Source organism: Hippopotamus amphibius, chromosome 11 (assembly GCF_030028045.1).
Source record: "Hippopotamus amphibius kiboko isolate mHipAmp2 chromosome 11, mHipAmp2.hap2, whole genome shotgun sequence".
NCBI classification, from domain to species: domain Eukaryota; kingdom Metazoa; phylum Chordata; class Mammalia; order Artiodactyla; family Hippopotamidae; genus Hippopotamus; species Hippopotamus amphibius.
Window position 1 is genome coordinate 21,511,307 of NC_080196.1, and position 12,393 is coordinate 21,523,699.

General features: G+C 37.1%; 1 protein-coding gene across 1 annotated transcript; it reads left to right on the forward strand.

The window, feature by feature from the left end:
• Positions 1 to 11,162: 11,162 nt before the first annotated feature.
• On the forward strand, positions 11,163 to 12,107 carry LOC130831681 (putative olfactory receptor 2B8). Its single transcript, XM_057700031.1, has one exon. The coding sequence runs from the start codon at positions 11,163 to 11,165 to the stop codon at positions 12,105 to 12,107; it is 945 nt and encodes a 314-aa protein (XP_057556014.1).
• The last annotated feature ends 286 nt before the right edge of the window (positions 12,108 to 12,393 follow it).

The following is a 12,393-nucleotide window of genomic DNA, read 5'->3' on the forward strand; positions in this document are numbered from 1 at the left end:
ATGTCTGTTAGGTCTTTTAGTCTAAAGTATGGCTCAAATCCAATGTTATCCTATTGATTGTCTGTTTGAATGATTTATCCATTGTAGAAGTTATAGTACTGATGTCTCATACTACTAGTATATTGTTATCTAGTTCTCCCTTCAGATGTGTTAGTATTTGTTTAAAATGTATAGGTACTCTTATGTTGGGTCCAAAATATATACCATCATTATATCTTCTTGACAAATTGACCTGTTTATCATCATATAATGATGTTCTTTGTCTCCTGTTACTATTTTTGGCTTAAAGTATATTTTCTTTGATATAAGTATACCTACCCCTTCTCTTCCAAATATATAAAGAAATAGCAACTATCACAGAGAGGAGGGACATTCCCAAACAAATTTTTTAGACCAGTATTATCCTGATACCAAACTCAGATAAACAGTACAAAAAAGAAAACTATAGACCAATGACCCCGATGAATACAGATGCAAAATTTTTCAACAAAATGTTAGCAAACAAAATTCAACACCACATTAAATATTTATACACCATGATCAATTGGGATTTACACCAAGCATGCAGAATGGTTCAACATATACAAATCAATAAATGTGATACATCACGTTAATAGAATAAAAGTTAAAAATCATTTGATCATTTCAACAGATGCAGAAAATCATTTGACAAAACATGACAGCTTTTCATGGCAAATATAATCAACAAATTGGGTACAGAAGGAATGAACTTCAACATAATATGAACTCACATCATCCTTAATGACGAAAGCTTGAAAGCTTTTTCTCTATGATCAGGAATAAGCTGTGGCTGCCCTCTTTCATGACTATCTTTAATATCAAAAAGAATAAAATACTTAGGAATAAATGTAACTAAGGAGGTAAAAGAACATTACTTGCAAAACGATAAGACTAATAAAAAAACTGAGACAACACAAACATATGGAAAGTTATACCATAAAATAAACAAAAACTAAACTCATAGAAAGAGAGATCAGATTTGTGATTACCAGAGGTGGGAGGTGAGGGGAGCAGATTTGGATGAAGGAGGTCAAAACTTACAAACATACAGTTAAAGATAAATAAGTACTAGAGGTGTAAGTACAACATAATAAATACAATTAACACCCTTGCCACCAGGGAAAAAATTTATTTCTTTAATTTTCTATCTATACGAGAGGATAGATATTCACTAAACTTGTGATAATCATTTCATGATGGATGTAACACAAATCATTATTCTATACAACTTAAATGTATACAATACTGTATGGAAGACCTGTAATCATAAAACTTCTAGAAGAAAGCATTATATCTCAACAAAGCTGGAAGAAAATAAAAGAATGACTATCATCAAAAAGATAAAAGATAGCAAAAGTTGGTGAAGATGTGAAGTAAAGAGAACATCTCTGCACTGTTAATGGGAATGTAAGTTGGTAAACCACTACGGAAAATAATATGCAGATTCTCAAAATATTAAAAATACAAATTCCATATTATCCTCAATCCAAATTCTAGGTATATCAAAAAATAAAAAGTGAAAACACTATCTGCACTCCTATGTTCATGGCAGCATTTTTCACAATAGCCAAGATATGGAAACAACGTAAGTGTCCAAAGAGGTGAATGGATAAAGAAAAAGTGGTATACACATCCAAAGGAATATTATCCAACCATGAGAAAGAATGAAATACTGCCCTTTGTGATACCATGGATGGACCTGCAGAGCTTATGCTAAATGAAATAAGTCAGATGAGAAAGAAAAACACTGTATGATTTCATATATATGTGGAATCCAGAAAAGCTGAACTTGCAGAAACAGGGCGAAGAATGATGGTTACCAGGGTCAAAGAGATAGGAGAAATGGAGAGATATTGGGAAAAGGGTACAAACTTGCAGTTATTAAATGAACAAGTTCTGGGGATCTAACTTAGACTATTGTAATTATAGTTAAATATATTATATTACAAACTTTAAAGTTGCTAAGAGAGTAGATGTCTTAAATGTTCTCACCCCCCAAAAAAGTGGGGGGGGAGGTAAATATTTGACACAATAAAGGTCTTAACTATCACTATGTGGTAATCACTTTGCACTATATAGTATATTAAATCACACTTTGTGCTGTTTAAACTTGATCAATATTATATGTAATTTATATCTCAGTAAATATATCTCATATATTTATTACATATTACATAATTACATATAATATTGATCAATATTAATGAAAATAAATGAAACAAGAGTTATTATTCATTCCTTTCATCATATTATTCTTCCTCTACTAAAGCCAGATTTTCATTACTGTTAATACAAAAAATCTCTACATAGTTACTAAATAAAAGTACTCTAGCTTTATCCTAAGTACACACATGCCCACTCTTTGTGACCAAATTTCAATCCAGAGCCTGAAAGAATGGCGCATCTATATTTTAAAAATTATGTGCAGCCCTCAGGATGGGAGAAAATATTTGCCAACGAAGCAACTGACAAAAGATTAATCTCCAAAATATACAAGCAGCTCATGCAGCTTAATACCAAAAAAGCAAATAACCCAATCCACAAATAGGTGGAAGACGTAAATAGACGTCTCCAAAGAAGACATTCAGATTGCTAACAAACACATGAAAAGAGGTTCAACATCACTAATCACTAGAGAAATGCAAGTCAAAGCCACAATGAGGTATCATCTCACACCAGTCAAAATAGCCATCATCAAAAAATCTAAAGAGAAGGAAAAGACCTACAAAAACAAACCCAAAACAATTAAGAAACTAGTAATAAGAACACATATGTCAATAATCACCTTAAATGTAAATGGATTAAATGCTCCAACCAAAACACACAGACTGGCTGAATGCATACAAAAACAAGACCCTTCTACATGCTGCCTACAAGAAACCCACTTCAGACCAAGGGATACATACAGACTGAAAGTAAAGGGAAGGAAAAAAGATATTCCATGCAAGTGGAAGTCAAAAGAAAGCTGGAGTAGCAATACTCATATCAGACAAATTAGACTTTAAAATAAAAACTATTACAAGAGACAAGGAAGGACACTACATAATGATCAAGGGATCAATCCAAGAAGAACAGACAACAATTGTAAATATCTATTCACCCAACATAGGAGCACCTCAATACATAAGGTAAATGCTAACAGCCATAAAAGGGGAACTTGACAGCAACACAATAACAGGAGGAGACTGTAACACCCTACTTACATCAATGCACAGATGACTCCCAAACTCATTCTACGAGGCTACCATCATCAGACTGATACCAAAACCAGGCAAAGATGTCACAAAAAAAGGAAATTACAGGCCAATATCACTGATGAATATAGATGCAAAAATCCTCAACAAAATACTAGCTAACAGAATCCAACAGCACATTAAAAAAATCATATACCATGATCAAGTGGAGTTTATCCCTGGGATGCAAGGATTCTTCAATATATGCAAATCAATCAATGTGATACATCATATCAACAAATTGAAGGATAAAAACCATATGATCATCTCAATAGATGCAGAAAAAGCTTTTGACAAAGTTCAACATCCATTTATGATAAAAGCTCTCCAGAAAATGGGCATAGAAGGAAATTACCTCAACATAATAAAAGCCATATATGACAAACCAAAAGCCAACATCGTTCTCAATGGGGAAAAACTGGAAGAATTCCCTCTAAGAACAGGAACAAGACAAGGGTGTCCACTCTCACCATTATTATTCAACATAGTTTTGGAAGTTTTAGCCATAGCAATCAGAGAAGAAAATGAAACAAAAGGAATCCAAATTGGAAAAGAAGAAGTAAAATTGTCACTCTTTGCAGATGACATGATATTATATATAGAAAACCCTAAAGACTCTACCAGAAAACTGCTAGCACTAATTGATGAATTCAGTAAAGTAGCAGGATACAGAATTAATGCACAGAAATCTCTTGCATTCCTATACACTAACAATGAAAAAGCAGAAAGAGAAACTAAGCAAACTCTCCCATTTACCACTGCAATCAAAAGAATAAAATATCTAGGAATAAACTTGCCTAAGGAGGTAAAAGACCTCTATGCAGAAAACTTTAAGACATTGATGAAAGAAATCAAAGACGACACAAACAGATGGAGGGACATACCATGTTCCTGGATTGCAAGAATCAACATCGTGAAAATGGCCATACTACCCAAAGCAATTTACAGATTCAATGCAATCCTGATTAAATTACCAACAGCATTTTTCACAGAACTAGAACAAGAAATTTTATGATTTGTATGGAAACGCAAAAGACCCCAAATAGCCAAAGCAATCTTGAGGAGGAAAAATGGAGTAGGTGGAATTAGGCTTCCTGACTTAAAAGTATACTACAGGGCCACAGTGATCAAGACAGTATGGTACTGGCACAAAAACAGAAAGGAAGATCAATGGAACAGAATAGAGAACTCAGAGGTAAACCCAAGCACATATGGGCACCTTATCTTTGACAAAGGAGGCAAGAGTATACAAGGGAAAAAAGACTGCCTCTTCAATAAGCGGTGCTGGGAAAATTGGACAGCTACAGGTAAAAGAATGAAATTAGAACACTTCCTACCACCATACACAAAAATAAACTCAAAATGGATTAAAGACCTAAATGTAAGGCCAGACACTATAAAACTCCTAGAGGAAAACATAGGCAGAACACTCCATGACATACATCAAAGCAACATCCTTTTTGATCCACCTCCTAGAATCATGGAAATAAAATCAAGAATAAACAAATGGGACCTAAGGAAATTTAAAAGCTTTTGCACAGTGAAAGAAACCATAAACAAGACTAGAAGGCAACCCTCAGAATGGGAGAAAATACTTGCCAACGAAGCAATGGACAAAGGATTAATCTCCAAAATATACAAGCAGCTCATGCAGCTTAATACCAAAAAAGCAAATAACCCAATCCACAAATGGGCGGAAGACCTAAATAGACATTTCTCCAAAGAAGACATACAGATGGCCAACAAACACATGAAAAGATGCTCAACATCACTCATCATCAGAGAAATGCAAGTCAAAGCCACAATGAGGTATCACCTCACACCAGTCAGAATGGCCATCATCAAAAAATCTAGAAATAACAAATGTTGGAGAGGGTGTGGAGAAAAGGGAACCCTGCTGCACTGTTGGTGGGAATGTAAGTTGGTACAGCCACTATGGAAAACAATTTGGAGGTTCCTTACAAAACTAAAAATAGGACTACCACATGACCCAGTAATCCCACTACTGGGCATACACCCAGAGAAAACCATCATCCAAAAAGAAACATGTACCGTAATGTTTACTGCAGCACCACTTACAATAGCCAGGACATGGTAGCAACCGAAATGCCCATCAACAAACGAATGGATAAAGAAGATGTGGCATATATATACAATGGAATATTACTCAGCTATAAAAAGGAATGAGATGGAGCTATATGTAATAAGGTGGACAGACCTAGAGTCTGCCATACAGAGTGAAGTAAGCCAGAAAGAGAAAAACAAATATTGTATGCTAACTCACATATACGGAATCTAAAAAAAAAAAAAAAAAAAAAAAAAAGGTACTGATGAACCCAGTGACAGGACAAGAATAAGGATGCAGATGCAGAGAATAGACTGGAGGACACGGGGCTGAGGAGTCAGGGGCGAAGGGGAAGCTGGGATGAAGTGAGAGAGTAGCATTGACATATATACACTACCAAATGTAAAATAGATAGCTAGTGGGAAGTTGCTGCATAACACAGGGAGATAAACTCAATGATGGGTGATGACTTAGAGGGGTAGGATAGGGAGGGTGGGAGGGAGTCGCAGGAGGGAGTGGACATGGGGATATATGTATAAATACAGCTGATTCACTTTGGTGTACCTCAAAAGCTGGCACAGAGTGTAAAGCAATTATATTAAGTTAATAAAAGGGGAGACTTAGAAGAGTGTGGGACAGGAGGGAAGGGGGTTAATTTTCATTTTACTTTTCTGATAGGATAGACATGAGCAGTATTTTCAGCGGGAAGTGGAATATATAAAGCTAAATTTGTATGTATGTGTGGCGAAGAAAATTACTAGACTTATTGTAGTAATCATTTTGCAATATATACCAATATCAAATCATTATGTTGTACACCTGAAACTAACATATAATGTTAAATGTCAACTATATCTCAAATTTAAAAGGAATTTAAAGATTAGCAAAAAAATTTGTGATCAATATTACTAGATTTGGGATTTGGAAGTTAAGTAGAGATGATAGGTTCACTCCTAATCAATTTGGAACGAAAAGATGGACTATATTGATGTCACCTCTCCAGAGCCTCCCTCTTTGGTTGCTCCCTAGAGGCAGTCAAACTTTGGATACTTGAACTGAAGCTAATGAGTCACATGGGGCTGGATGCTCTTGGGGCCACTAAAAATAAACACACCTTCAAGTATCTAAGTCCCTAAAGCATGTACTTTGACTTTGGTGCTTACAAAAATATCCTTTGGATATAATATTAGCCCTTTTAGTCAGAGGCAGATTCCATAGATTTCGCAGATTCCTACATCTGTTTAGTTATAGAATTAATTGTCCACTCTAATTTCTGCTCCACCCGATGCACTGAAACATTCTATAAAATGATGCACGTTCTTCTTGGGAAAACTCTGGATTTGACACAAGTTATGCTAAAAGTAATTTTTAAAAGAACTGGTTCTGAGTGAGTAACAATTTTCACTTTCCTTACCTTAGAAAACTAACCACTTTCAAGGTTGGCATAGTTTAAAGCACATTTAAATGCATGGCTCTATATTTATACTAGGGATTCTGTTCTATGTACTTCACCCCAAACACCTTTCCCCGATTCCAAGATCACACCTCACTTGATAATCACTGAATTACCAGCTTTCTGGGTCACAAGCAGTCATGTGATTTCATCTGCCTGATACTGACATTCCCATCAATATGCCAAATTACTGGTTTCATACAACAATGGTGACCCTTCAATACCATCCTGTTTTTTCCAGAAGTAGTTGTAAATCTTTCATCTTGTTATTTCCTCTTTTTTTTAGCTCTTTTTTGCAATATAATTGCTTTACACTGTTGTGCCAGTTTTGCTGCACAACAAAGTGAATTAGCTATATTTATACATATATCCCCATATCCCCTCCCTCCTGCGACTCCCTTCCACCCTCCCTATCCCACCCCTCTAAGTCCTCACCCATCCTCGAGTTGATCTCCCTGTTTTATGCAGCAGCTTCCCACTAGCTATCTATTTTACATTTGATAGTGTATATATGTCAATGCTACTCTCTCACTTCATCCTAGCGTCCCCTTCACCCTCCTATTTTCTCTTGAAGAAGACAGCATATTCTTAGTCCAACAACCATTCAAGAGTCCCTGACATCAGAGTACATAGTCCCTTTGACCTAAAAAGGTGGTGGTGCTACCTGCAGATTTGGTGTCTATGCATGCATTTGCTATTTACTTATAGTAAGTTCAGGACTACAAATCTGAACTGCAGATTTGCAGCATACCACTTCACTAGAAAAATGAAAGGATGTAAGTATTTTCTCTACCAATTCAAACCAAATGCTAGGTCTTATTAGCATGCAATATCTATTGATATTTTAGATCTGTAAAGTGTAACAAAAGTGTGTATGGGAAAATAACCTTCACTGGACATTCATGCCAAGTAAGGGGAGTCAGTTTTTCCCTACTGCTGTAGACTTCTGCTATTGACACACCACTTGGAATAAGAGCAACACTATTGATTATAAACTCAGCAATTATCATGACCAAGATGTACCTCATTTATGAACTTGGAAAAAGATAGAACTAATACCTGCATCTTAGGCTTACCACTGCATACCGAGCAGTTATAGTAAAGAATTGTTATCATTTGACAGGCATGATTACATTATACTATTCCTATGGGTTGAATTGTGTCCCCTCCCCCCTCCAATGATAGGTTGAAATCCTAAACCCAGATTCCTGTTTATGTGAGTTTATTTGACAATAAGGTCTTTGCAGATGTAACGAAGTTAAGGTGAGATTCTACTCACTAGTGTGATCCCTAACCCAATACGACTGATTGGGATTGCCACATATACATTACTAACAAGAAAAAATATACCAAATTGTACACTTTAAATATATGCAGTTTATTGTATGTCAATTGTATCTCAATAAAAGTTCTTAAAGAAGAAAAAAGAAAGAAAGAAAATAAGGTCTTTGCAGACGTAATGAAGTTAAGATGAGGTTCTAGTCACTAGTGTCATCCCTAACCCAGTGTGACTGATATTCTTATAAGAAACACAGAATAGAGAGGCAGGGACGCTGCCATGTGACTGGCGAGGAAGTAACTGAAGGGCTGCTGCCGCCAGCCAAGGAACCCCTGAAATTGCCAGCAAACCACCAGAAGCTAGATGGTTGCGAAGTATTCTTCCCTACAGCTTTCAGAGGTCCTGGAGCACCTTAATTTTGCACTTCTAGCCTCCGGAATTATAAGATAATAAATTTCTGTTCTCTCAAATCTCTAGTTTGTGGTAATACAGACAACAGGTAGGAAAATAATACAACATATTGAAATTTGTATTAAATGCCCATGTCAATTTAATCCTGCTTTTGTAGCTACAAAGAGTTTTACATTTTCTTGTCAGAATGGATTCTTTCTTAGTTCAGATCACATTCTGTGCATCACTGAGAAAAACAAAAATCATTTAACATCGTGTTCCAGATGAAATTTTTAGAAATTTCAGTGATCTCTGAGAAACAGCCTATTCAAAAACACTGCCAGAGATATCACCTGGGCACCATGATGGACGGGAAATGTTCCCTCTCTGTAACTCCTACAGCACAAGGACAGAGGGAAGAACCAAAGGTAAGCACCAGCAACATTTGATAAAACAAATTATAGTGACTAATGCCAGGTTTATCATTCCGGGTATTTTGCAACAAAGGCCTGATAATCTGGACGATAAAGGAATTAAGAACCATGCAGTCACTAAAGAATGTACAAGGACTGAGAAGAGCTTACTCAAAATACCACAATAGATTTATTGGAACACAAACCTACAGGTTTCAGTAAAGAACTGAACACATTATCTCTTTTATTTCTTATTAAAAACTAATAACATTTTTTCTATTATTAGGAAGCAGAAAGGACCAGGAGTATGTGTTGGAGGGCAGCCTTTAAAATCTCAAAGCTTGTAAGTGGCAGATTGATACTTAAACTGCAGGTATCCTGATCCCATCTTATTGCATTTTACACCTTTGTATTCCAAATTAATTTAACACTTTGGTACCACAGTAACAACAGCCACCAAGCCACAAAACAATTACTAAAAAATTAAGGATAAAAGGAATTAGGTATCAAGAACCAACAGAAAAGGCATAATTGAGAGGTAGCAGAATATTCTCCTGCCTGGTCATGGATTTTGCTAATAAAAAAGTGCTGTTTAAAAACATAGAATCCTACAAGTTTCCATACAACCTAGTATTAAAAGAAATCTAAAGTCAGAACAGTCAAGACTGCTTCTTAACTGTTGTTCAAGAATTCATTTGTTTTCCTCTTGTACATTTACAAATTTCTATTACTCCTAACTTCACTTTCTAAAGTCTCTTACAATTTTTAAACTTCCTTCATATTTTCATTTATTTGACAAAATTATTTTGTGAATCTACCATATATACTAGACTCTTTTCCAGGCTATGGTCCTATTATGAGACATTTCTCTTCTTTGGTTATTATTTACTATTAAATTTGCCTCATGGTGTGTGTGTGTATATGCATATGTGTCTCTGTGTGTGTGTTATGTGTTTGTGTATGAGAGAGAGAGAGACAGAGACAGCGTGAGAGAGAGACTGATTTCTAAGACAAGACCAGATGATTTTAATAGAAAACAGAATGATTACTGTGAGGTTTGTATTTATAAGAAGTGAACAAAACGACATTGAAAAGAATATTTGCTCTATCATATTAAACAATTTTAAAAGACTTATAAAGTGAAAGAGAACAAAAAACTGATGGTTTCCTGAGTTTTCAATGACAGGGATTACTCAGTCTTAGTCCTTCTGGAATATGCAGTCTGGATACAGTGAATTCTCAAATCATTTCCATTAAAAGTTTTCCAACCAATAGATATGATTACAGACTCCATACTAAAGGTCCCATTGCTAGGACTTCCCTGGTGGCGCAGTGGTTAAGAATGAGCCTGCCAACGCAGGGGACACGGGTTCAAGCCGTGGTCCGGGAAGATCCTACAGGCCTTGGAGCAACTAAGCCCGTGCTCCACAACTATTGAGCCTGCTCTGTAGAGCCCTCCAGCCACCACTACTGAAGCCTGCATGCCTGCGTGCCTCGAGTTTGTGCTCTGCAACAAGAGAAGCCACTGCAATGAGAAGCCTGAGCACCACAACGAAGAGCAGTTCCCGCTCACCCGCAACTAGATAAGCCCATGCACAGCAATGAACAGCCAATAAATAAAGAAATAAACAAATAAATTTCTGAAAAAAAAAGGTTCCACTGCATGCATCAAAATGTATTGTTCCCATTTGAATAAAAATTTTAATACTAAATTTTATTATCTGTGCCTGTTCAGGAAAAATATTTTTTTTTTTCTCTACACAAAGCAGAAGCAGGAGAGCCAGTCTGGAATATTTCAATCCTCGAGGGAAAAGAAAAAGGCAGAAGGACTGGGGCAGTACATATCTGCAACTTATTTAGGACATTTAGATTTAATTTTTGGAGAAACTTGAGTTATCTTTCTAGGTCATACAATCATAAAGACGGTATCCCTAGCAGTTAGGAACCCATATTGGAGTGTCTGTTTGAATCCTGCCTCTGAGGTTTATTAGGTACACCACTCTGATAAAATTACCTCACCTTTTTAACTCTCAGTTCCCTCATGTATTTAACAGAAATCATGACAATACCAAGCTCATCAGTTGTTGTGACAAACTGCATACAAAGGGCTGAGGTCAGTGCCTGGAACACAGAAGATACTCATATACAGTAGCTATGCAGCACCCCCTTTCTTGCCAGCAGGAAAGTAACTCTGAAAATGCCTCACGCTTCCAACCAAACTCTACTTACACACTCTAGGGGGAAAGAGGTGGATTAAACATGCAACATAACAGTATGGAGTGCTCTTAATTCCAAAAAGTGAAGTACAATGGAAAGAGCTAATGACAGCACCTTCTCTGGATTCATTCTCTTGGGCTTCTCCAACCGGCCTCAGCTGGAAACGGCTCTCTTCGGGGTCATCCTGATCATCTACTTTTTGAGCTTCTTAGGCAATGGCACCATTATACTTCTGTCAATTATGGATCCTCACCTCCACACCCCTATGTATTTCTTCCTCTCCAACCTCTCTTTTATGGATCTTTGTTTGACCACTTGCACCGTCCCTCAGACGCTGGCCAACTTTAAGGGGAAGGACAAGACCATCACCTATGGTGGCTGCGTGACCCAGCTCTTCACTGTCTTGGGACTTGGGGGAGTAGAGTGTGTCCTCCTGTCTGTCATGGCCTATGACCGCTATGTAGCTGTGTGCCGCCCACTGCACTACATGGTGATCATGCATCCCCAGCTTTGCTTGCAGCTGGTGGTAACTGCTTGGCTAACAGGGTTTGGCAATTCTGTAGTACACACAGCATTGACCATGACTCTTCCCCTCTGCGGTAAAAACCAAGTGGACCATTTCTTCTGTGAAGTTCCAGTGATGCTGAAACTGGCCTGCACCAACACCTCTGTCAACGAGGCTGAAGGTTTTGCTGTCAGTGTCTTCTTCTTGGTGGTGCCCCTGTCACTTGTCTTAGTATCCTACGGTCACATTACCCAAGCAGTCCTGAAGATTAAGTCAGCCCAGGGGAGGCAGAAGGGTTTTGGAACCTGCGGTTCTCACCTAATGGTTGTGATTATTTTCTTTGGGACACTCATCTCCATGTACCTTCAGCCTCCCTCCAGTTATTCACAAGATGTGAATAAAGGCATTGCTCTGTTCTATACTCTGGTGACTCCCCTGCTGAATCCCCTGATTTACACCTTGAGAAACAAGGAAGTCAAAGGGGCACTAAGGAGACTAGTCAGGAGAACCCTAGACTCAAGACAGAGTTAATGCAGGCTTGCCAGCGCAAGCACTTCTGCAATGGGAGACTTCTGAGTGACTAAAAGCTAGTTGTAACTTAATCCAACACACCCTTATAAACTACTGACTACGTACAAGGCACTGTTCTAGGTACTTGAGATGTATCAGTGAAGACACTCGAGTCCCAACGGAGCTAAACCTTCAATTAGGGAGAGTATAAGTTAAGTAACATAATCTAAAAATAAACTATGGTATACCATGTATATCATGTTCTATGTAATAATGAGAATAAACAAATAATAATACATACAACAAC